Source organism: Callospermophilus lateralis, chromosome 12 (assembly GCF_048772815.1).
Source record: "Callospermophilus lateralis isolate mCalLat2 chromosome 12, mCalLat2.hap1, whole genome shotgun sequence".
Classification (NCBI taxonomy): domain Eukaryota; kingdom Metazoa; phylum Chordata; class Mammalia; order Rodentia; family Sciuridae; genus Callospermophilus; species Callospermophilus lateralis.
The window spans coordinates 78,572,664-78,599,467 of NC_135316.1; the positions used below are offsets into that span (position 1 = coordinate 78,572,664).

At 40.0% G+C, this 26,804-nt stretch overlaps 1 protein-coding gene across 1 annotated transcript in view; it reads right to left on the reverse strand.

Annotated features, from left to right (window-relative positions):
• Positions 1-18,158, reverse strand: part of Frem2 (FRAS1 related extracellular matrix 2) — a 162,941-nt gene extending 144,783 nt beyond the window's left edge. The window contains exons 1-2 of the mRNA XM_076872483.1: positions 12,989-18,158; positions 7,912-8,001 (exon numbers count right to left, since the gene is read on the reverse strand). Of these exons, the coding sequence (XP_076728598.1) occupies positions 7,912-8,001; positions 12,989-18,158 (5,260 nt within the window). The remainder of the gene's footprint in view (positions 1-7,911; positions 8,002-12,988) is intronic.
• Between the last annotated feature and the right edge of the window lie 8,646 nt (positions 18,159-26,804).

A 26,804-nucleotide genomic window follows, 5' to 3' on the forward strand; every position in this document is an offset into this window, starting at 1 on the left:
CAGGGACAGCAGCAGGGAGCAGCAGCCCCTGCACAGCAACTCATATTCGGCAGAAACTGCACCACATGAGTAATCTTTCCATGCAACATTGTACTTAATCTTCAAAAGAAGCCTATTAGCTAGGTACTATTATTATCCCCAGTTTATCAATGAAATCAAGGTTAAGAATGTTTCCATCTCTGGGCTCAGGGTCACATAAACAATTTTAGCAAGAGAACCAGTGTGTGTTCTAGTTCCTACTCTAAATGCTGTGCAGCTAACTCTGATGGGGAGAAGATAAGCAGGGTCAGGGGCTGGCCTTCCTGTGTGCATATTTCAAAGAAGGAAGGCATCTTATAATTAACATGCCCAAAAGGACCTCCAAATTTCCTGCTTTAAACCTTTGCCAACCCTTCCAGCCTTTCCCTTATCTTAGTAAATATTAATAATATTAGTGATATTCTTTGGGGGCTATGAAACCCAGAATCACGCTTGCTTAAGTTCTCCTTTTTTCTTCGCTATGATCCAATTCATCAATAAGTCCTATAGATTTAGATCCCAAATTGTTTCTCCTCTCCATGTCAGATCTGTCTTACTGAACCTCATGTTAACGTCGGCCTCATCTTAATCTCCCTCTTTGCCTTTATTGACCTTCCATTGCTTCTCTACAGTTGCAAGGGTCCTCTTCTTAAAGCACAAAGTGGAATATGTTACTCCCTTGCTATAAAATGATATGGGGGCTTCCTTTTCTAAATTACTCCCACTGATTTACACGACTCGGCACCATCAGGCCAGGGGCTCCTGTCCGCCTGGTCTCTGGTTTGTTGACTGAGCTCTAGGCATGCTGGTGTTCTCCCGGTGACTTGAACACCAAAGCTCAGTACCTTCGCATATGCTTCTCCTTCTGCCTATAGGGCCTCTTCTTCTTCCCTCAGCAGCTGTATCTCATTCTAAGTTTATCACCTTCTAGAAGCCTTTCCTGATGGCTGCATTTCAATATTTTAACCTCCAGAATACTTTAATCAATGCACAAAATTTCATCTATTGCTTAATCTTCAGGATGAATCCTAGGTCAAAGATTATGATTGTTATATTCATCATTGTCTTCCCAGATCCCAATAGACATCCCAAATGAAGTGGGTACTTCAAAAAATATTTGTCAAATAATTTAAAGGAATAGGAAATCTCTTTTAAGCAAATAAATTTCACCATAGAAACTCGACCCTTCTATGATACCCATCCTGGTTCTCTGATGCATTCTCATTTGCTTCAAGCAAATAGAGAATAATGCAACTTATAATTATGAAAGTGCTCACTGAAAACCACTTTGGGATTCTCCCAGTCACCCAGAGGAAACTTAATGAGATAGACTGGAATATGACTGAATTGTGTAATAAATGCCACAAATAAATCTTTGATTAGAGATTATGGTATTTTAATCACCTGTGAAAGTTTTTAAAAGGTGACTACGATTTGTTCTCAATAAACAGAGGTTCATGTTAAAATCTCTAGAGATGTGCCCGATAAGAATTCATACTCACCCAAAGATTTAATGATTTCGGGAAAGTGTCCTCTGAACTAAAGCCAATAAAAACAGTAAAGTCATATGATAATTTTGGAATGAGCCTAAAGCATAATAATTGATACAATTTAGTTTATATTTTCTGTCTAAAAGGTATAACTTCTTTCCTGGACACTGAACAACAGGTATATTAATAGAGTGATGCTTTAAAGTCAAGGACCCAGCATAGAAAGATCTTAATGACTTGAACTATTCTGAACTACTCAATGGGGGGTTAAAAAAAAAAAAAGCTTGTGTACATTTAGCACTAGCCAACACTCCTCCCCAGGATCTGTATTCTAGTAGATCTTGTGCATGCTAACAGATTAAAAATATTTGAATCAGTGCCTGACATTACTTCACCATCTTACTATAACTAGTATACTTCCTCTGGTTGTCATGTCACTAGCAATTAATTTTATTGTCAAGAATGCATGCTTCACTCTCTAAGCTGAGTATGTCTGTATAATCTTTTAATCCTTGTACTCAGACCTTATTTTTCTATTCATAGTACTTATTTATATTTTTCCAGCTCTAGCTTTAACTTCAAGCTAAATATCAGTAATTGTTTTGCCATAAACCCTGAGGTGACCGGTCACCCTAAAGTTAAAACTTGTGTTCCTTTTATCTAGAATAAAGAGTTTCTAGTGGTCTTTTTGCATTTGAGTGTTTAGTTGTCAAGGATGGGATAAAAATTCAAAAGCCTCGACCTTAACTGACATATCAGAGATAAAAATGACTTTGAAACTCTTCTACTATGTCAAGATGCTATTTATATCTTTCAATAGCACACAAGTTAAGGATCTTGGCGAATGGAGACTTGGGCACCAAAAGGCATGATCACAGACAGCAGCAAAAAAAAAAAAAAAAAAATGTCTGGCTGTGGACCAGATACACTGTAATGGCCTACACAGATTTTATGTCACTTCCCCTGTGTCAATGCCAAGACTGGAAGGCAGCACCCAGACGGCATGCCCATGTCATATGAGAGTTCAAATGAGGAAGCAGCAAACAGATTTTGATAATAAAGAATAAAGTCCAGCTCCTCCTATTCAGTATTATTAAGCCAAATGACCACATATCCTACTCTTTCTTATGACCATCAAAAACATCTTTAGGGCTGGAGATGTACGAATGAGGCTCTGAGACCCTGGTTTTAATCCTGAGCACTGAAGGAAAAAAAAAAAAAAAGCAAACTATAAAAGTTTACACCACAGTCTTTTAATAAGAACTGGTGATACTTTATGCTTATACAGATTTCTATTTCTTTGTCATAATGTTGTCTCATCACATGAGGAAAAAATTGGTGTAACCAAAACACACAACACTTATGATAGTTTTTCTGGCTTCAAAATTTCAGTGATTTATTTAAAAAGTGTATATTTGCCTTTAAATTGTATAATTGTTTATATAGCATATTGACAAATAGTTTATGTAGTATATTGACAAATATTGATTTTTCCTGAAAACAATTCTTTTAGAATAATCTGAGCTTGGAACTGGCGGCTACTATGAATCTTTTCAATCTGAAGTATATTTCAGTGAAGATTTCAAAGGAATTTTCACAGCAGTTGGTTTCATGCATTTATATATGTGAAAGCTTTACTAAAAATCTTTCTTGGTGCCACAGGGATTTATATTAAAGCTAGGATAAGAGATCATTGTAAAGGAATGCAGAAGGTCCACTGGAAATTGTTTACAGGAACTTTTCTTAAAATACTACTTAATTGAGTTTTTCCCTCCCATTTACCCATTCATCCTTTCTAATATTTGGTAAGTATGCCATGTGCTCAGCCCTGTGGGCCTAGAGGTACAAAGATTAACGATATCCTTTGATATGAAGGAGCTTCTTTCCTACTAATAGAAGTCTTGATGTTAACAAATAATCATAGTACAACATTCTTCCTGCAAATAAAGTTATGGATAGAAGCACAAAGAAGGGTGAAGCTAACTTCCTCATTATGATATGGGGAATAACTCTGGAGAGGAAACCACATTTGAGCCTGGTTTGGAAGAGTGATTAACAGTCATTTGGTTTGAGGGTGGGACATACCTGGAATAGTTACGTGAGACTGTCTTTCACATCCCAATACACAACCAGAGGAGCTCCCTGAAGACAAAACTAAAAAGCGACTGGGGAAAAGAACACTTTTGTATTAAAATAGCTCACAGAAAAACCATAGAGTTGAACGCTGAGAAGGAATCAGATAAGAATGTGTCCAATGATGAAGGAGATAAATGAAGACCCCCACAGAAGTCTGGAGTACTAAATCTGGAATTAGAATTCAGAGGCCACCATCAGGAGGATGTGTTTCCCAGGTCTGTAGTAGGATTATGTTGGTAAAACTACAACAACAACAAAGAGTATGATTCCTATATAACAGATGAGGAAACCACATCACAGAAATGGGTAACTGACCCCCTTCAATTTGTACAACCAAGTAACCAGAGGCTGACTTCAATCCCAGATTCTTTCCCCAGGGATAACTGGTAATGCCCCACTTGCGTAGGACAGCCACAGGATGGGGAAAGCCCCCTGAGCTTCATATCGCATGAAGATATAAAGGGTAAATAGAAAAGAAATGGAAGACCCATTGATTAAATCCATAGGTGATTGCTTAAAGGTATTTAGATGCAGAGGCTCATTAGAAAAAGCCACATGTTACTGGAATACATCCCTGAACTTCAGAGTTTGTCCTTCCAGGTTGGTACTGTGCATCCACATGTGGTGACTGGCCCCAGAATACCTGGATGGATGGGCCAGTCTGACTAAACATTTGCATGCTCTTCCTTAACATTCTAGTAAACATATTTCATTACCAAATAATCATTTTAAGAAATGCACCATAATACCAGGGAAGAGCCCTATAAAGTTTATGGAGGTAGGACCTTTAAAGTGTTCTAAAAATTCACATTCCAGGAGACACAAAACTTTCTGTATGCCTTATCAGTAGAACCTATTCTGACTCAGTCTCATCAGTTAAATAGTCCTAAAAATTTGGTCTGGACAAGGCAGAGAAGTTAGGAGTCTTTCCCTATCCTGTGGCTATCCAAAGCAAGGGGGAAGTTATCAGTTATCACTCTGGAAAGAATCAGGGATTGAAGTCAGCCTCTTGTTGGTTGTGCAACTTGAAAGGGGTCAGTTACCCATTTCTGTGATGCAGTTTCCTCATCTGTTATACAGGAAATCATACTGTTTGTTGTTGTTGTTTTATCAAGCTCACAGGGATGCTATGAAGGCAATATTACCAATAAGCCATATAGAAAGTTTAAAATCTAATGGAAAGAACCCTAAGATGTAAGGATCCCTGGGCTTTTAAACACAGTGCTACATCAACCAACATTCATCAAGTCCAAATACAGTAGAATCCCCCAGAGAAAAACCCTGACATTATCTTTTCCTCAGTACTCTTTACTCCTGTCATTTGGTAGGAACCTCAAAGTGCTCCAAAACCTAAAATGTAGTGACCATCGCTAATCCAAAGCTACCTCATGATAGAAAAATCCTGTGGCCAGACAGGTTTCCATGATCACACAATTAAATTTACTTGATGCCTGAAATTAAATTATTTGTTACCTTTAAGATTATTCAAGGATTATATTTGCAACAATAATTTACTGAGAGGGATACCATCCTAAAATTAGACTTGTTAATTTGAAGGTGAATTTAAAGGATTGGAATGACATTTGAAATAAAGAATTATTAATTTTAAGCTATCATGTCTTGAATGGCTTCCCAGATGTAAAATACTTGAAGTGCTTCATGTATTTCATGGGAACAATTTAAGGGTATGCTTACTATTACTATATAAAGTAGGTAATTATTAGTCACTATAGTTCATATTCTGAAAAGTTTAAAGAACACTGTATTTCTCATTCAAATGTGAGACTATTTATGAGATAATACAAGAATCCCTTTATAAAAGGAATCAGGTCAAAACAATTTTGAGATATATAGGTGGCTTTTTGTTTTCAGCCTTGCAAGTTTCTGTGTTTATTTGGTCAAAGGAAAATTTTCTTACATCTGGGAAGTTAAGGTAAACTCTGTTTTAAGAGTTTGCCTGAATCTGCCTGAGCTCTCTCAGTCATGCTGTGCCTGTGGAAAGAAGAGAGTAAAGAATATCTCTGAAATTTTTCTTTTCATGTGAAACTGAAACTCTGAAAAAGCTCGAATGATTTCCTACTTGTTCCCATAAACACAAAGACAATCTTCAGAAGCTGCACCACATTTCCAGGAATTCTAAAATAAGCCTAGTCTCTTTAGCCTGTCAATCCTAACTTAATATTTGGAAATATGATACTACAGGCTTTCCAAAGTTGAACACATACTTAAATTTAGTGAAAATGATGTTATTTCACCCAGCTAAGGGTGTGCAGAATAATAGAATAAAAGTGTTTGTGCATGTGTGTGGGCATAAATGGGGGAAGAAAAGCAAAAAAAAAAAAGTACAATCTATAATATCTTAGAATATTTGTAGCCATTGGGATTTAAACTTGTTTTGTAATTTTAAAGGATTTAAACTTTTGCTATTAGGGCTCGTTTAGACATTCTAAGTGACAGATCTGATGTCTTGCATCAATATTTGATTATTTGTGGTGTCACTCTACAGTTTCTTTCAGCAGACTCTAACCTTTGAAGAGTAAGATTCAGGAAACTTTTTAAAAAAATAAATTTGATTTCTTTCTTTAGAACTGTATTCTTTGCTAGGATTCCTTTTTCAATATGTAGAGTACTAAGCTATGACTTTTCACTCTCAAAATAAAGGCATTAGCTCTATTAAGCTCTGATTTAAATAGTTGAGCCCAAGTTAACACACTTTTTTGCCTTTCTGGCACACACTCAGCAGATGTCATTTCTGAGAGCTGTGATCATGTTGTGTCCAGTGATATTTTAAACAAATTCTATTTACTGCTTCAATGAATATGGAGGCTAAGGATGCAATCATTTTGAGATGGATGACTTAATAGTATGCCATTTTTAAAAGGCATCATAAGGAAACAGATGACTGAGTCTGACTCACTTTGCTTCTCCCTCTTTTCTCTCAAACATGCCCTCCTTCCGGTGTCCCGTTCACACAACACAAGTACTTGCTGAGTCTCTTCTGTTTCCCACGAGGGCACACAAGAACAAAAACATCTTTATAACCAATCCAGTTTTCTCCTAGTCTACAGGGTTAAGAAGAAGAGGCACTGGGAGCCGGAAAGAGCATGAGAGGCAGCCAGTTTGGGGGAATCAATGGTAATAACATTGCCCAGAAACTTAGATGGAAAGTGTTACAGTTTGGGTCTGGAATGTTTGTTCAAAGCTTAAGTGTTGAAGACTTGGTCCCCAGTGCATCAGCATACAGATGTGGGGCTTGGGGAAGTGATTGGATCATGTAGTCTCTGACTTCATCAGTAGATTAATCCATTTGGTGGATTAATAATTTGAATTGTTTACTGGGAGGAGGTGGAAACTGTAGGCAGTTGGGACACAGTTAAAGGCTGTAAGTCATGAGGCACATGCTTGGGGACATACTGTTCATGGCCTCTTCCTCTCTTCTCTCTCTCTTTGGTTCCTGGCTACCTTGAATTGAGCAGCTTTGCTCCATTATGCTCTTTTACCATGAAGTTCTGCCTCACCTCAACTCCAAAGCAATGGAGCTGGCTGGCCTTGGACAGGAACCTCTGATACTGTGAGGCAAAAGAAATCTTTCCTCCTCTATGTTGCTTATATCAGGCATTTTGGTCACAATGATGAAAAATTGGACTCTGTCAGAAATTTATACCCATTCTCTGCAGTATTCTTCAGAATTCACCAAGGAAAATTTTTAGCTAGACTAGGCCATAAAAAAAAAAAAATCCTCAAACTAAGAAAAACATTAGGTATCCTGAGATAGGTGAGATAAAACAACTCTTTATTTAGCATTGAGTTCTCTGTGAGTGCAAACCTTTTCTATCAGAATGAATCTACAGGGCACCATATGCAAATTAGAAGAAGACACTTATTTTGTGTAGATACACCCAGAGGGCACATGGCTGAGTGGAACTGGGCTGGATTCCAATATCCTTGCATCACCTCAAGTAGTCAACTTCATGCAAGACATATTCTGAACAACTGGACGTGGAGATCCTATTTATACAGATCTCTCTTTAGTGCTTACAAATCACCAAGACAAAAAGGATACAACTATAAGATGTCTATAGTCATTACAGACTAGCATTGTGTTAGATTGAAATGATAAAATTTTCTGTAGCAAATATTAAATTCACTCCACCTAAATTCAGATAAGCATAAAATGATACTTGATCAAGACTCCATATTGATATCAAAGAGCAATGAAGACAAGTCCCTCTCCTCCATTTCACTACTAGAAAAATGGAATACTTACCACCATCTTCAACTGCAAAATGGAACACATCACTTGTGGCATTAGCCCCTTCTTTTAAGACATAGCATATTTTCATGTCATCAATGTCAGCTAGAAAATAACCAAAAGCAAGATGATTAATTACTTTGGCAAGTTACTTACTGTAAGTAAATCCTATTGGCTGTTGCCTTTCTGTAAATGTGTTTAGATCCTTTTCCAGGGGAACAGTACCATCTTAAACCGTCAAATCTCTAAGCCCCTTGATTTCAGCTGTCTGTGGAAATTTGATGCCCTACACAAGAGTGCGAGACATAGGATGTAATAAAGCAAGGTGTCGCCACTCCCAATAGTGCTCACATGTTCGTGCACCAAGAGTAACTCCTAAATACGGAATGTCAAGTACCATGACAGGTGGAAAGGAAGATATTTTGAGGCATGGCAGATTTCCTGGCCCTCTTGAATCACATCCTTTGCCTCTCTGGAGGACTGGCCCTCAGAAGCAAAAGGCTTTGCCCCCTCACTCTTACCTTCTGTGGTATAGCCGGCTGTTTCGAAGGGCTCCAAAGTTTAAAAGGCAAAATCAAGGAGGTATTTCTTTAAAAACCTCACAGATTGAAATAACTATCCTGACTCGATGTCTAAGAGGACTTAGAACAAAACAACATCTAATAAGAATGGAAAGCTTTATTTAGAGTAGAAATTTATACCTCCTCAGGTTGTTTCCTACTCTGTTGAATTCACTTGATATCAAATTCACTCTATGAAATTCGAATTAATAGATTTTTTGTTTTCATTACTAGGGCACAATTTTTAAAATTCAGTCATCAATTTGTCAGTTCTCCTCCTTAATGACAGTGCACAGAAAATATATTAGGACAAATATTCTGTTCTGTGACACTCACAATAGATGGTTATTTGACCTGGGCCAATCAGTGACTTTCCTAATTACATAAAATTGGATCACAGTTAAAAATAGCTTTCAACAACAGTCTATAATATATATTTACCTGGTATGTGTTTTAGGGTTTTTTTTTCATCTCCCAAAAACTCTACTTCAGTTCATGCTAGGGAGTTCAGAGGCCATACACACACACACACACACACACACACACACACACACACACTTATATAAATACACCTAATAAATATAATAACTTATGAAAGAATAAACTTGAGTGAGGCAAGGTGTTAGGATCCATATGTTTCTACAGCCCTACTCTATACATGTGAGATGTGCTTCTCACTGGCTCATACAAGTCTGAAAGGTGACTCACAGTCAGGAATCCCTGGGGTGAAAATCTGATTTTATAGTTAATGGTACCTTCTTGCTAAAAGAGGTATGTGGAGGCAAAGCAAGTTCAAGATGTTCTGTCCTCCTGCAATACTTCCTTTTAGCTGTGCTATAATTTCCAAAACTCTCTGCCTAGTGTCATTTTTATCTTTCTGTGTGGCTATTTTTCCTAGTAGATTGAGAATTTCTTGGATATATTGTTTCCCATCCTAACTTCCCCAGTCCTTTGCTCAGGGTCTTATAGTCCCTTATAGTAAAAGCTCAAATGTTCCTTAATGTAAAATGAAGATGTTAAGTTGCTTGATGGCTCACACTTGCATCTCTCCCTTGTCATGGATGGGTTTCTGCAGGGTAGGAGTGCAGGCCCTGAGAGTTTCTTGATCTGTTTAAATCTCCTAACTCAACTCCTGTAAACTTCCCTTTGTCAGTAAAGAGTTAAATCATCTCCACTGACTATACATCCCTACCCTGGGGGAAAACAGCTTTGGGCCATGTGGGGAAGACTCTTTCCAGTATTTTCACCTTTTCTAAATTTTATGAGAAAATGTAAAGGTTTTACTAGGAGATAAGAAAGAAAGAAAGAAAGAAAGAAAGAAAGAAAGAAAGAAAGAAAGAAAGAGCGAGCCCTGCTTAGCACATCCCACATTGGTGCCAATGATTTCTTAGGCAAAAATACAGTATTTTGGAGACAGTGTCATTGAAACAAATAATTGCTTCAAAACTGATTTTTCAGAACTTTCCCTTTTTAAGGAAAAGAGCATATGAATGCAATATGACACTCAGGTGTCATGTTTTCCTTCCAAACCAGTGAATGTGATATTGATTAATTGGAACTTAACAAAAAAATTCTTTTAGTTTTCCCTGAAACTTTGATACTAATTTATAGTTTAAAAAGAGGCTTTTTAAATCTCAAGTAAGTACTTTGGGCAAATATTGTTATCCTCCAGGTACCTCTGGAAATAACATAAACATTCTGTAAATATGCCTTAACTCTAGCTTTCTTAAGGCTCCCAAGTCCTAAGAAGATAAAAACTCAAAAGTTAAAATGCTATCTTCTTCAAGCAAACATCTAGGGATTAACCAGGTTTTCTTCTAATGGTTAAACATGCAATTACATTTATTTCCAGTTGACCCACACAATCATTCTGTCTTTTCTATTGTAAGTTCATTAGCATGTCTGGTAACCACATCTGGTTCAAACTCTTTGGGGACATTTCCACTCTACTGAAAATGATTTATAAATTATCCCACATAATGTATCATTATGTACCTAATGCAAATAAAAAAAAAATCCAGGTTTTTGAGACATGTGATTCAGACCTGGTGTGAGGTGTTGGCTAGAGGGAGGGTGGGGACACCTTGGGAAAGTTGTAAAGTTCGAAATAAATGAATAATTTTGACTGCGGCTGTAGCTCAGAGGTAGAGCACTTGCCTAGCATGCATGAGGCCCTGAGTTCAGCTCCCCATACCACAAAATAATGATAATTTTCCTAATCTGACTCATTTGACATTGTTAATTTTTCCTTATAATGAATTTCAATTAAAATTTTACAAATCAACTATTATTCTTTTTTCTCCTAGGAACCACTTGGTCAATCAACATAAAAATTTTCTCTGGCTACCTGTGCAAAATTAAATCAAGTCACTGCACTGAAAAATCCATCAAAATATAGTTTAGCTTATCCCTAGATGATAAAGACAAAGCAAAACCAAATTAAATGACAGCACAGTCCTTCCTCTGCTTTCTTTCTCCTACTGGAAGAGCTGCCCTAGCAGTTCTCTGATGAAGCTTTCTCCATTTTTAATTGCTTATCTAATCTCCATAAATAACTGCTATGAAGTAAACTCCAGCCTCAACTTGTTCATGTGAGTGCTGTGTGACTAAATTAAAACCAACAGTTTTCCTAGTCGATATTTGAGTTTGTATTGCAATGTAATAATTTCCCTTTAAAAATCTAACTTTTTCCCCTAAAAAGAGAATCTCTATTTGCAACAAACTTAACTCTACATCTACCAAACAAACAAACAAAAAAACCCCACAAAAGTTAATGAAGACAATTCAAAATCAGTGAAAAACAGAACAACTGCCTAGAATAAAGTGGCATAATTTTTAGGGTTGAACATTTAAGAAATAATATTCCAATATTTAGAGCTGCTGGATTTGGTCTGTAGAACTTAAATCATTTGCCTGTCTTCATCCAAAAATTCTTTAAAAAAAAAAAATCTCTAAAAAAATCAGATTTCCATTTCAGGTCTAGAGAGGGATTTGAAGTACATTTTCTGTCCTCTATATATTCCTTTCATCCTCTTCACTTTCCATGAAAATGAACCAGTGTAGGATTGCATGGCATCCCCATCCTCAGAAAGCCTTCACACAAAAGTTTCCTGCTGGTCTGGCGTGACACTTGGCACTCTGGGGTTTTCCTGTCCCTGCAGGCCCTGGGATACATTCAGGCTTTCAGCCAAGAATCAGGAGGTTGGAGTGTGAGGCTACTTGCCAGCATCAAACAGAGAAGCAGTTCACTTGAACACTACGTTTTGCTACATCCATGTTTATTAAAGTATTTGTTGATCTAAGAGCAGAACACTGCTGTAGGAAAAGAACACCCCCACTGGGATGCCCTGGGGTTAAACTCCATCTCTACCCACAGAGCCCACAAACGGTGGATCTGATTTCCTTTCTGACATGGTGAAAGCAACACAAATGCCTTTGTAATGAAAGTCGCACGTTCTAGAGAACAGAGTCCTAACTCCCAATCTGGCACACTGAATGGACTTGTCCCTTCTCTCACTGAATAACCCAGCACAGGTCACCTGCCCTTCCTGTCTCAGACTGTGTCCACCCACCAGGGAAATTCAGGTTAGAAAAACCCTGTTACCTCAAGAACAAAGGAGCTTGAGGCAACTGGTGTTTGAAACAGGCCAGAGAGAGGGCTCAAAAATGATGAAATACTTTCCTCTGTGTACTATTAATCTTGTTTACATATCTTCAGGTTCTAAACAATGAAACAGGTGTACAGTTTGGTGATGAATACATTGTCTTCTTAAAAGTGTAGTATAATCTCCTTTTCTTGGGTGTATCCCGCCCCCCCCACCAGTCAATATATCCTGTGTTATCACATATAATTCTAACTCATATAACTTGTTGTAACTCTAGATGGGTGTTTATCTGTTATGTCTTTGGACAGGTGTTTGCCTGAGTCATGAAATATTATAAGAGAATTGTTACAGTCTCCATGTAAATGTGAACATATGTGTTTTTTTTTCTTCTTTTAGTTACAAAGTTCCTAGCAACCACAATAGTATCGGTGATGCTCTTCATCATTAATCAAAGTAACACAAATTTAAAGGTTTATTTGGATGCTCATTAATAATGATAATAATCTGAATAAATACAATTTAGTGAGCTACTCCAGCTATAAAGTGTTGAAATGCTTCATGAAGCATGCGTAGCATATAAAACAGAGGATGTTCAGAGGACAGCTGTGGCTAATGCATCAGAATTGGAAAGTCTGCTTCCATTTTATTTCACCAATCCTGCCCCTACTTTGGCAACATAACTTGACACTATTGAAATATATCAGTACTCTCTCTAATAAAGGTCACTGTCATGGTACATCTGGCAGTAAGGCAGCTGTTTTTGTAAGAAAGTTAAGAATACAGTTATTTTTTCCCTTTTCTTTTCTCCCTTCTCTTCCCTTGGACCCTAACTCAATGCTCTACTTATAGGCTTTCAGGGATGGCCATGCTCTCAGGAAATAAGACCTGGAATGTCCTTTGGGTATAAGGAAAGCAAAGGAAACATACCTTGAGTAAACTGAGCAATGCTGTGGTTGCCTTTGTCCAGGTTGAAGAGATATCCATGCCGAGGAGCCTCTGTCACAGTAAACTTCAGAGAGAAGTGCAGGCTGTCTCTGTCCTCCACTTTCAATATTTTGCTTGTGATCATGAACCCCAAGTGACCAGTGGCCAGATTGCGAAGCACAGAGGCCCCTTTGTTCACTGCAATTTGGGGGACACTATTGTCAACAGGTAAGATCTGGATCTTCATCACTTGAGGTCTCCTCGTTTCAAATACTGTATCTGGGAAAACATAGAAGTCTGTGTGGGTGCCATCAGTCACCGTGAAGGAGAAGCTGTCTTCACTCGACTCCGAGCCATCATGCTTGTAGCTGATTAAGTTTTCGTTCAAGTCTTGCTTGGTAAAAGCCATGACAGGTTTGGTATTGTTGAAAAGGAGATGACCATGAACAGGCACCTGGGTGACAGTGAATTTCAGGAGTTTGTCGGGAGTATCTCTGTCTTCAACAGTGAGTTCAAAGGGCGTGATCAGCTTGTTTTCACCTTCACTGACAACCAAGTTATGGATGGTGACCACTGGCTTTTTGTTGTCCACGTCACTAATGGAGATACGGAACGTTCGGAAGACAGGGTTACGTCCGTCAGTGACTTGAAACTCAAAGCTGTCCATCTTCACCTCATCGTCAGCTGTGTGGATGTAGTAGATTTTGTTGCCAGCCAATTGGAGCTGAGTGAAAGAGGCGATGGACACTCCAGGTTGGTCTGTGCACTCTAGGTGACCTCTCATGGGGGCCCTGGTGATGGTAAAAACCAAGTTTTCATCCGGGCTGTTCAAGTCACTTGTACTTAGTAGGTCTGTTGTGAGGGTGACTTTACCACCTTCCTTCAAGGACACCCCCTTACTAATCACATCAGGGAACACAATGTCAACACTCCCAATGGACACATAAAAGTAGCGATCGATGAGGGCATTAATTCCATCAGTCACATCAAATTTAATTAGGTCCCGGATGCCCTCTTGCCCAAAATGGACATACTGAATTAAGTTTCTGTCCACTTCATCCTGGGTAAAATTCATGCCCAGCGTGATATTTTCAAAGGCACCTGTAAGTTTTCGTCTCTGTAATACACCATGTCCTGGCCCATAACGAATGATATAAACCAAGGATTTGTCTTCAGAGTCCAAATCAGTGGCCATTAATATTTTGTTGTTGATGACTTTGGTTTCCCCAATTTCTATCTCCAGTCCATTATTGATGGTCATTCTGGGGGTCTCATCATCCACAGGGAGGATCATGATGAGGGCCACCTTTTCCAGAGAGTGCTCACCATCCGTTAACTTAATCACAAAACTGTCTTCCTGGGTCTCAGAGTCATCATGCTCATAAATAATGCTGGAACTCTCTATGATCTGATCCAAGGTGAAGCTTTCAACAAGAACTGTGCCATTTATCTGCTGGCTCATGATGTGGCCATGAGTGGGAAATCGGGTAATAGTGAAGGTTAAGTCATCCGGGGGGATGTCAGCGTCAGCAGCATTGAGGATGGGCGTATCAATCACCAGACTCATACCTTCCATTACTATAAATTCTCTCATAAACATCTCTGGCTTTTCATCATTGGTAGGGATGATTACAATGGGAAAAAAATGTCTCTCTGAAAAGTTAATGCCATCAGAGCAACGAAATACAAACCGGTCTTCCACAGGTTCCACCCCTTTGTGGACACTCTGGACATAGTTAATGTGGCCCTGCCTGAGATCTTTCAGAGTGAAGGCACTTATGGCAATCCCTGCTCTGGACTTCTCAGAGCCTGGGGCTGGAGAAATGTTTTCGACATAGCCTGAGGTCGGCTGAATAACTATTGTGCACAGGAGCTCATCCTCCAGGGAGTCAGTATCTTCAGCGCCTATGTGCATTGAGGTTATAACACCTTTATCACCTTCCATTACTGTAAATTGCTCACCCACAGAAATTTCTGGGGCCTGGCTGTCCACCGGGAGGATGGTTACCCACACTGTGACACCTTGAATAGTATTGCCACCAATTCTCCATTCTTGAGACTTTTCTGACAGGCTCAGGTTGAAAGAGTCTCCTTTGGGCAACAGGCCAATCTCACCACTGGTGTGGGCATAGACAACGGAGCCCTCCAAGAGGTGCTTTTGGGTGAACTGCTCTGCTGGAACTCCACTGACCAGGATTTCTCCATACAAGGGTGGATCTTCCAAGAGGAAAGTCAGCATCAAATCATCAGTGTGTTCATCAGTCCCCTTAATAACACTGGTGGTGATTTCAGTAGCTCCGTTTTCTAAGACGTCCAGATAGGACTCCAGAGTACCTGTAGGAAGGCTCAGCATGGGCACCTCCTGGTCCACTGGCCGGACATTTACTCTGACAGTGATAGGCACCACATGGTGTCTGTCACTGACCTCCAAGGAGCAGCTATCAGTCAAGGACTCATCCCCATTATGAGTATAGGAAATTCGCCCCTGTTTTATGTCCTCCAAGTGGAAGAGCTCTCCTACATGCAGTGTCTGTCCGGACACTTGCATGTGGCCATGCTTGGGTGCCTGTGTGAGGGTAAAAATGATGTGGGCCATATCAGTGTCTACATCACTCACATGCAACTCAGTCTCACTTAGGATGTGGTGGCCCTTCTCCTGAATAGTGAAGCCAGTGTTGAGGATCTCAGGTGGCTGGTTGTCCACAGGCTGCAAGTAAAGGGTGAAGGTACCAGGAGCCACATTCCCAGCTCGGTCCTCCACCTGGAACTGGAACTGGGCCACTCGCGCAGCCACTCCCAGTTCTTGACCTGGGGGTCTGTATGCAATTTTATGGTGATTGATCTGGGCTTGGGTAAAATGGGTCACCACAGTGGATGGGTAGTCAGTCAGGACCAAGGTGCCCAGTGGGACTGGTGAGTGGTTTTCATCGGTGTCCACAGGGGGCTGGGTCACGGTGTAAAGGAGTTCTCTATCATCTGTGTCCAGATCAGTGTAGCGCAGCCACTTCTTTCTCAGTGGTGTGAGCTGGGATTCCTGCACCACCATCCGAAGGGGACAGCCACTGACCAGCTCTGGAGGGAGGCGATCCACAGGATGAATACGTATGACAAACTTCTGTAGTCCAGATTGATTAGGGGGGTCATGGTTATCCTGAACTCTAAATGTAAACTGGTCCATCACTGGGCCAGGACTATGGGGCCCAGAGTGTCTATAGAAGAGCCGCCCCTCTGTTATGTCTTTCTGCTGCCACTCTGTCACTGTTCGTTCATAATATGCCCCCTGCTTCCTCCAGAGGCCACTGATCAGCTCCTGCTCCTCTTGGGGAGGATGAGTTTGGCGGAGAAGCAGATGCCCTGCAGTTGAGGAGGGTGATTCTAGCACAAAAAGCAGCAGAGAGTCATCAGAGTCTATGTCAGTTGCACTCAGAGCAAGCGGTGGGATAGGCACTGTTTCACCCTCTGCCAACGTCAGTCCAGTGTTGGCATTCAGGACAGGTGGCTGGTCATCCACAGGCACTAAAGTGATGGGGAACAGGAACTGCACCTGGTGTCTGCCTCCTCCATCCACCATGCGGAGCACCAGGTTGTCACTCAGTGAACCATCTTTGTCATCATGCTGGTAGACCACATGGCCAGCTGCTAGCTCTGCCACTGTAAAGGTCTTAGGAGCAGAGTTGCTGCTGGGAGCACCCAGAATGACAAGGTGACCATGCCGGAGCCCAGCCACCACTTCCAGTCGCACTGCTTCTAGGTCATCCTCATCACTGATGACCAAGTTTTGTGGTCCACTGCCTGCAGGGCCTGTGAGAGGCCGAGACTGACCTTCGTAGAGAATAAGACCAGTGTTTCGTGTGACCACCGGAGCCAGTGTGTTCATAGGCTTCACCACTACCATGAAAGCAAAGGGGTCGGAGGCTGCTCCTTCTGGGTCCACTACTTCTAGCTCCAGTTCAAAGAGTCGCTCCTGGTTAGAGTCTTCAGAAGGGGGCTGGTAGGCTATCTTCAGAAGGTGCAGATCTCTCTGCGTGAAGGAGGAGAGGGGTAGGCTGCGGTCATCGGTGCTCACCAAGTAACCCTGGCCAGGCTGTAAGGGAGAGGTGAGGTTGAAGATCAATAGGTCAGGGGTAGACTCAGCATCCTCGGCTGCCAGCATGTCTGGAGTCAGGGCGGTCAGTACAAACTGGTCCACCTCCATCATCATCATGGCCACAAAACTGGGCTTAGGTGCGGTGTTCTCAGCCCCTCCTCGGATCCTCACTAGCACCTGGAAGTGCTCGCGTTTTAGAGCAGGGCTGCCAAGAGGAGCCCCTCGTGAACGCAGCTCCACCACCATGGGTACCCAATCTCTGTTGGGTGAGCGACTGGGGGCTGTGTGACGGTAGCGCACACCTAGCTCCTGAAAAGCTTTGCAGTCCATCAACAGAGGCTCCGAGGTACTTCCTTCTCTGGCTTCTCCAGGGACCTGCGGATAGTGGAGGAGTTCTCCATAGCGAGGCAGCGCACTCAAGCCGGTCAGGATGCCCACGCGGCACTCCTCCGTCTCGGGCTGGTAGGCAAACTCCAAGCTCCGCGCGTCCAGGGCATTGCTGGTCCCCAGCAGTTCTTCCACGACCAGGGGCAAGTTCCGAGTCACAACCTCCAGTTGGGTGAAGACTACTTCCACTTCCAGGACCAGTGGTAGCACTATCGCCCCTCCAGGAGCGTCATAGCGCAGCTGCAGTCGCACGCGGTCCCGCGACGGGCTGCGCGCACCCAGGTGGGAATAGCGCACCTCTCCTGGGCCAAAGTCGCAGGGAAAGCGCTTGGGACTCAGGCGGCCAGGCCTCTGAGACAGCGCGTCGTTGTCTAGCACAGTCACCGCGCAGCGGTCCCCGGGCTGCACCTGCAACACTAGGTCGTGCAGCGGATCCAGCCAGACTTCACGCCCGAAAGGCACCCTGAGTCCGCGATTCGCCATCACTATGGCCTCCTCGGAAGGAACCCCCGCAGCCCCCGCGAGACCCGGAGACAGCAATGCTCGGTCACCCACGGCGGGCTGTGCCGAGATGCGGCTTACCAGTGACAGGAGAAGCAGCAGCAGACTGGGTGGCGGAACAAGCATTGGCTGAGAGCTGGTGGAGTTGGCTGTCCGGCGCGCGCGGGTAGCGACCTCTGAGGTCCTGGCTGGGTGCATGATCCGGGTGTGAGGACTCAGACAGGTCAGTCTGAAAGCGTGCAGTCAGTCCTCAGGCAGGCTAAAAAAGACACCTCCGTCAAGTGCCAAGAACACCGCACTCTGCCTGCTGAGTCCCCCTGTAACTGGGACTGGGCCAGAGGATGGGAAGTGTCCGGTGCGGTCTCTGCTGGAGCCGCAGCGGAAGAGGATAAGCCCTCCCTGCTCGTCGGGCTCCGCCGCTGCCGGCTCACTCACGCGGAGAACTGAGTCCCTCCAACTCTTACTTCCCAGGTCCCCAAACCCCGGGCTGTGAGGGAAATGCTTCCCCTCCTACCCCCTTACTCTAGTCTTCTCAGGAGACCAATCGCTGGTCCCGGGAGGAGGGACGGGAGTCGAGGGTTGGGTAGTGATTTCTGTCCATCAGCTCTAGGGACCGAGGCGGGGAAACGGTGGGGAGGGGAGGAGAAAGAACGAGCAACAGGTTGTCTTGAAAGTGCAGAAAAAGGGACCTGGAGCTACATGCTCTTGATCGCGTTTGCTCTGAGCTGCTAGATTTGGGGCTCACGCATAGAAGCGGAACGCGCTGCGGTGCGGGATTCACTTCTTAGAATTTGTCTGCAATTAAGAATATCCCGTATTAACCCCTCTCCCCGCTGCAATGAAATCCTGCAAAGAGAATAGTTTTTTTTTTTTCACCGAAACTTGCAAAGCCGGGGAGTAAAGTTAAGCACAATGCCTCCTGAGTTTGAATCGAAACCCAGAGCAGTTTAAGAAACTCCGGGCGCATGTTTGCAAAAAAAGGGCAGCTGGAATTAAAAGCCAAAGCAAGAGCAGGTTACAACCCCCCAGCAGCCCGCCCCGGTACCGTCTCATAAGTTTACAATGGACACAGTCCTCGGACTGGTGAGTTTTTAACAAGCCCCTCCTTTGCAATCAAAGTTCACGGAGTAAAAGGAAAATAGGGCATTTGGAATGCGTGAGAAATGTAGTCTGATCAGAATCGCTAGTCTCCCACCAAAGAATAAGTTCTAGGGAATGTAGCCCCAGGCTGTCCCAAAGCCGCCGCTGTTAGGGTAGCTGTCATTAGAGACGCTCCCGTTCTCTTCACAGTAATTAGACCAAGAACAAACTAAACCCACTTGTCAGCTTCACATTTCTTTGCCTGCCAAGAGAATTGATAAATATCCGGAGGGCGAACTACAATAGTTTAGATCCCATTTCAGTCAACCGGTCAGAGTTGAGCTCTTCCTGCCCCCTTGTGTTTGTCTGGTTTCAGTAGTGTGGAGATGCCCTTTGTAACAGGTTTTCTTACCACCTCATCTCCCCACCCCACTCCCTCCAAACTTCTCATAATTAAAGCGACCATTTTCAATTAGTTCCCTGAGCAGTCTTGCTTATATCATGGTCAAAATGTCTTATTTGGGGTGATTTTTTCCCCAAAAAATAATAGATATCTGATTTTTAAGCAGAAACACAGAATTAGAATAATAGCAATCTCGCTTTTTTCCTCCTCAAAGCTTATTAATTTGGAAAAGAGAGGTGTGTAAGAAACTGTTAATACCCTTTTAAATTTCAGTCTAAATTTTAGATATAGATGTACTCAAGGATAATTTTGGGATGTTGCCTATCCTTTTAACTCTTTTGTGCTTTTAGCTTTAGCTTCTGTGTCAAGATTATGTTTCTGCTTGACACATTCAGAGCTACTTTCCAGGCCACGTCATAAATTCTGTGAGTAAGTATTGATGTCAGATGGGAGATGTCAGATTCTGTTCTAGGAAGCACTCTGGGCAGTGGGTCCCTACAAGTCAAAGATGGAAAGTTTTGAAACTTTTCAAAAAGAAGCAAAACATTACTGCAAATAAACAAGGTTTAATTAATTGAATCTTAACTAACCTTATTGTGTGTGTTCTGCACTGTTTGAGGAGCCTTAACTCACATTTAAAGTTGATGGATACATTTCACAATATTACAAAATGAGCATCTAGGAACATAGAATTTGGCCAGTATTTTAAACACATGACAAAATTTCCATCTAATTCCTCACCAATTTCCAATTTTCTTTGACATTATTATTTTATAATTTATTAGGATTATTTTATCATACAGAATTCTAATGACAGAGACATGACAATATTCTATTTCCTATTCATGAATGGATAATAAGAAGATGCCAAGTGGAAAAGAAAATTAATTTCAGAATACACTCTTTCTTTCCATATTATGTTTCAAATTCTGGTTATTTGTTTTTATTGAAAAATGTCATCTTGAAGCCTAGTGGCTCTTAGTCAGGCATGGTGACCCTGGGTGAGTTCTGACCAGAACCAGACCCACAACCTGACCCTTGATGCTTCCCAGTGGCTCCAGGGTTTTCCTTTTTTCTTTTTAAAGTCCAACTCTGTTTGACTTGCCCCTGATGATAAGATCAGCATTTGAAGTATGGTAGTATGCCTGAAGGGCAGAGTTCAATATTTTGTTTCATGCAAAGAATACAGGTCCACATTTATTTTTAAGTAGCCTAAGGAAATCAATAAACTATAATCTTTTTTGACTTTTAAATTTTACCTGCCAAACTGAAGTGATGGAATGTTTCTTGGGATGTGTGTGTGTGTGTGTGTGTGTGTGTGTGTGTGTATGTGTGTGTGTGTGTGTGTTTAACTCTTGGGGTTTTCTTGTTTTTCCTCAGAAGAGGCAGTACATATGATTTAATTAATAATCTTTATATTAATGACCATTGATAAAATAGAGAAACATTACCTTTTCCTCTAAAAGCCACTAACATTGATGATGATCATCTCTTTTCAGAGTAATAGTACAGTGTTAAAAGATTTCTGTGCTTAATTAGCATGAAAACATTTTAAGACATTCTCAATATCTTAAGAAACTAAGTTAATGATGTGTGATTTTTAAAGAAAATCTAACCTTAATACTTCAGTTCTTATTTTTGAAAGCCTTGTAATGCTTCCAGTACATATTCTGAGCAAAATGTTCATTAAAATATATATTTTTTAATATTTTAAACACTTGAAATGTATCCTCAAAAAAACTTAAAATTATTGATTGTTAAAACTCAAATGGTTTCTGACCTAAGATAAAGTACCAGAGAACTTGTTTTCTAAAGTAAATTCATCGTTCTAATGTGATGAATTTAAGACTCAGACAAGATACACAAATGGAAATTCAATGGCAGGTTTGGGACTCTGAAATCAGACTAAAGCTAAAAGTGCATCTATTTAAATTTTGAATATTACAGCTTTCATTGTAGATATTGTTTTATTTTTCTAATGTTCCTCTACTGGATCATAAGACTTTAATAGAGGAGAATGCCTCATAAACACTTTAAAAATATGTTCAGTATGCACAATTATACCCCAGTATCCAAGGAGGACTGGTCCCAGGACTCCTGAGATACCAAATTCACAAATGCTCAATTCCCTTCTATAAAATGGAGAGTATTTGCATATAACCTATGCACATCTTCCCATAAACTTGAAATCATCTCTATATTGCTTATAATAGCTAATAAAATATAAATACTATGTAAATAGTTGTTGTACTATATTTTTAGGGAATAAAAGACAAGGAAAATCAGTCTGTACATGTTCAGTACAGATGTAATTTTTTTTCCCCAATCCAATTTGGGTGCATTTTTAATCCCTGCTTGGTTGAATCTATGGATATGGAACCTGCAGATTCTGAGGGCTAACTGTAGGCATAGACAAAAGATTTCAGTTTTGTACCAAGCATCTTTACTAGTTGTGGACATGGTTTATTCCTCAATAGCTTTAATACAATGACTTGCCTGCAAACAAAAAACTTGACTGATTTCAGAGCAGCAATCAGGGAGAGCAAACAGCCCTGGACTGATTAACCAGGGGCTGATTCCAGCTTGGATTCTGACATCCACTAACTGTATATTGTGATTGTATGTGTGACTTGCACCAGTTCTTCTGTTTTGCAATTTCAGTCTCCTCAAATGTAAAGTGAGGAACTGCCTTTGCAGACATGTTCCCTTTTGGTCCTAATATGCTAGTGCCATAGGACCAAATTTATGGACAAACTGCTATTGTGCTTCCCCATATTATGTGTGGTTCTCATTCTTCCCAGAAAGACTGAGAGAATATTTATTTTTTAAAAAGTATCATTTTTACTATGTCAGAAAACTAAATCAGATCTCAAAGTTCATGCCTCTTGCCTGTAGAGCAATTGTTCCTTTCTAAGGTATATAGAGAATCATTTGCTTTCATGGATGTGGGCAACTTAAATACATCTTAAAATTACCATTGCTTTTTAGCTCAAAAGAAAATTGAGGGGCTGAGGTTGTGGTTCAGCAGTAGAGTGCTTGCCTAGCATGTGTGAAGCCCTGAGTTCAATCCTCAGCACCACATATAAATAAAATAAAATAAAATAAAATAAAATAAAGGTATTGTGTCTATCTACAACTATTTTTTTTAAAAAAAATTGAGATAAAAATCAAGCAATACAAAACTAAATTAAATTTATTTTGAGGATAGATGGAATTTTAAGATGTCTCACTTATTTAGTGATTCATGTGGCTTACAAACACCCAGACTTTCATATAAAGCTGTGTTCCAATGCAGGTCTACCAGGTAAGAAAAGAACATTGACCCAGAAGCCAGAAAACGTTGTTTTAAACTGGCTTTCCCACTTCCTTGAATCTCAGGACAAGTCACCTTGTCCATCTCTAAAAATGTGTGATTGGGAAGATATAATACATATATAAATACAAAGTATGTATGTATTTATGTATGGGTATATATATGCAAAGTAGAAATGATAAGAAATAGTTATTGTTTTTAACCCTCCACTATATATATTTATAACCCTCCAATATATATATTTCAAAGTAAAAATGACAAATTCTTGTTTTCTCTTTCATTCCCCTTTTCTCCTTTTCTGGACTTTTTCTTAGTATCTTATTAATGAAAGGTTGTTTGATATGGTTATAATGAGTAATAATATCTATTGATAATATGTGTTGATTGTTCTATTAGTTTTCCTCTCTCACCTTTATCTTCAGTCTTTCTAGTTCCTTTGCTTGGATTAAAATCATGCTTAATTTTTCTATTCTGTAGAAACACAGTTTTCCTCAACAGCAATAACTCCTCCAAGTAGGCACAAACTCTCTGGGAATATTCCTGAATCATACATCTCTGCTTCCTCAATTTCTTATCCAATTGATTCATGAATTTTCCATAAGGTGATGTTTCTTTCACAAATTCTCTTCATCATGCCTCTACTTGTTTTCTGCAGTCCATCATCAAGCTGGGGAGAATGTCTCTCCACAGATCTTTCACAACTGTCTTTCCATTCCTGTCTGTCACCACCCTCTCTCTGCTCACCATTGTTTTTCATCAAGGTATCTTCAGATCCCAGCCTCATTGCTATTAACATCTGCTACCTTACACATTGATGTAGATAAGACAAAGTCCATCTTTATCATAGTATTTTGCTAAAAATCTTTTCTGGTATCCCCTTGCCTATCAAACGAAATGTCTCTTCCTTTTATGATCACATAAATGAATTTTGTGTTTAGGCATGGATTCCATCTCCAACAGAGCTTATTTTGTACATGCAAATATTTGAAAACCTGAAAAAAAAATCCGAATTCCAAAACATTTCTGGTCCCAAGCATTTGAGATAAGAGATACTCAACCTATGGTAAGATGACATCAATTGTGATTTTTTAAATTTTCTTTCATTTAATCTAATTTATTCTTATTTTGTCAGTAAGCACAAAAACTTAAAAAAATTCACCAAACCCTAAGATGTTTCAGTTTTCTCAAATATAAAATGGTACAATTGATACTTATCATCCTATAATGAGCAGTGATTGTGTCTGGCTCTCTCAAATACAAACATTATCCTCTAAATGAGGAATTTCCACAATATGACTCTTAGTGGTAAAGACTCCAGAAGACCAAAAAGTCCAAACAGTCACTTCCCCATGCCCTTGGAAGTCAGCACAGTGGCCTGTGACTTAGGCTTGGATAATCTGGTCATGCCTGGATCTTTGCAATCACTTTGACAGAGACAGAGAATAATTCATTTCGTTGGTGATTCTAGTGACACCCCAAATCTACAACCAGTAGAGGCAATGGCTTCCAAGTGGCTGGTTCACACTGGGTGCTGGTTGTAGTGGGGTGTCCCTGGCAAGGTCCAGTGCCCAGCAGTGGTTGTAATACTAACCATATCAGAATCTTTGCTTTTGGTGGCTTGGTTTTTGGTTTTGTGTCATTCCAGAAATTGTGGAAGCAATCTAGTATCTTTTAATTTTCTTTTTGTTTACTTCATCCAAGGACAGTTTCTGTTGATTGGTATGAAGAAAATTGCATAACATTCTTGACTACTTTGCAAAGATGTTGTAAAACATGATGAAACTATTTTATGTTTCATATACATCTCATACACAGACGGAATTCCTTCTATACAGTATTTTTAGTGCATCTACGTTTTGATTGGAATTTTCCATTTGTGGTATTATGTCAGCACTCAAAAATTTTGAACTTTGGAGCATTTCAGATTTCAGATTTTTAGGTAAGGGATACTCAACCCTTTCTACTTTGTAATTGGCTGATTATTGTTTCTTTTATATTCTGAAATATGCCAATTTTTAACTATCAGGAACATTTGGCCAAAACGTTTCGAGGAGAGAATGAAGCTAGGCCAAGCCATTGTGGCTGCAGAGAGCTAAGAGGAGCTGACCATGTGGCCTGAGGTTCAGCCTAGAAACCTTCATTTGGCACCCTTGACATTAGTTTACTGTCCCTAAACATTCGGTTAGGCCATTTGTTAAGATATTTTTGAAGCCAATGATGTCAGGGCATTAACATTTACAGATTCTCTACCTTTGGATTTACAAATAAACCTTAGAATGAAGTAGGATATAAACAGTTTAAACAAGAGATCATCACTTGACTGGATCACAAAGAACAATAAAGAAACAAAGCTTTTCCTTTATTGCGATTTTTAAAAAGTTTAAAAATATATGAAAATATCTTCATTGATCTCTTTCAGCAGAAAATTGTTATTGGTTTAGACTTTAATTGAAATGCCCACAGTTTCCATGGGACAAACAATATGACATTTGACAAAAGCCCTTCTGAAGCATAATGCTCCATTCTGTCTATTTCTCATATAAATTCAGTTCTGTGATCTAAGGGTGAAAACTTAAGTTTAAAAAAATCTAATTTGAATGTAACATTAATAGTGCATACACTTCTAATGAAGAAAAAAATACCTCAGTTCAATAGCTTCAGAACCGAGTTTATAAATCTACAACCTAAGAAAACAATTGCAGATTTATTTTTCAGGAATTATTATTTAAGATGAATCAGTTCTTGAGAAGGATTTCATTGATAGGTCAGTTAACATTTCCCCCACACATTTCTTTTTCTTTTTTAATTTACATATTAGTCTCCAGGCCCACTTTTCATAGTTTTTCAGCTCCAATCTGGAAAGATGCCTGCCCTGTTTATGCAATGACCTACCTAGGATCTCCAGCAGAGTTCCCAAATTGCTTCCAAGAGGTTTACCCCTGTTATCTTTTGGAACGTATCCCAAATTCTGGTTCCCTGTTCCCTGCTCTCCTGGCTAGACTTCGCGATGTAGCTTTTGCCATCTAGGATGGATGATCATTTGTCTGCTGTTAAAAATCTTCCAGTGGCTTGCCATTCCAGGTGGGTCAGGCTCTTCACTGAGAATCCATAATTATCAGTAAGTCCATTCCTCTCTGAAGCTAAAACTGCTTACTGTGATTTCCATCTATTCACTTCTGTAGCATGAACTGGATCCTATCTATTCCCTCTTCCATGTGACAGCTCTTTAGGTATTTGAGGTCAGGAGTCATGTCTCTACCATGGTATCTTTTCTATAGACTAAATAATGCTGCTTCACTCAGCTGTTTCTCAAGACAAGTATCTCAGAACACTTGCCATTTTATTTGCTCTGTCTTGAGACTACATGAGTGGCTGAGCTGAGATTTGAACCCAGGTAGTGTGTATGTAGTGACTGGGTACTTCCATACTAGATCCTCCCTCTTCCATCCTCACTGTCCCTCCAACTTTGGTGGCTTAAAGTCACAGTCAAATCAGCTTCATTCTTCTGCTAAAAATATTTGAAACAACAGAAGATAATTAATTGGAACTATCTCCGGCTCTGTTTTTTACCTCTTAAATAATAAAAAACAAACAAGACAACAACAACCAAACTTAAAAGGAAAGAGAAAATATAGGAAGGTTGACTAAATTATGGAGAGTGTAAACTGTTACCCAACTTGTTGGAAAAGAGTTTGATTATTATTAGACAGTTTTTAGTGGGAAGGGAATATTTTTAATTCTTATGAAATAGTTATTTAAACTTCAAGAATTTAGCCTAGGAACTAATTCACCTTGAAGTGAATACATAAATAAAGATGTTTATGGCAATATTATTAATAAAAGAAATAAACACACAAAAAAGCTGACTGAAAGAAAATGGAAAGAAATTAATAGTAAATATATTGACTCATTATTAGTCTGTATATGTTTAAAATGATATGTCTATAAAGAAGCAACAGAGAAAATTTATAATATTAACTATTACATGATGATTGCAATATATAAAAGAAGAATATAGGAAAAAATTGGAAGAATAGGCAAAAAGAAA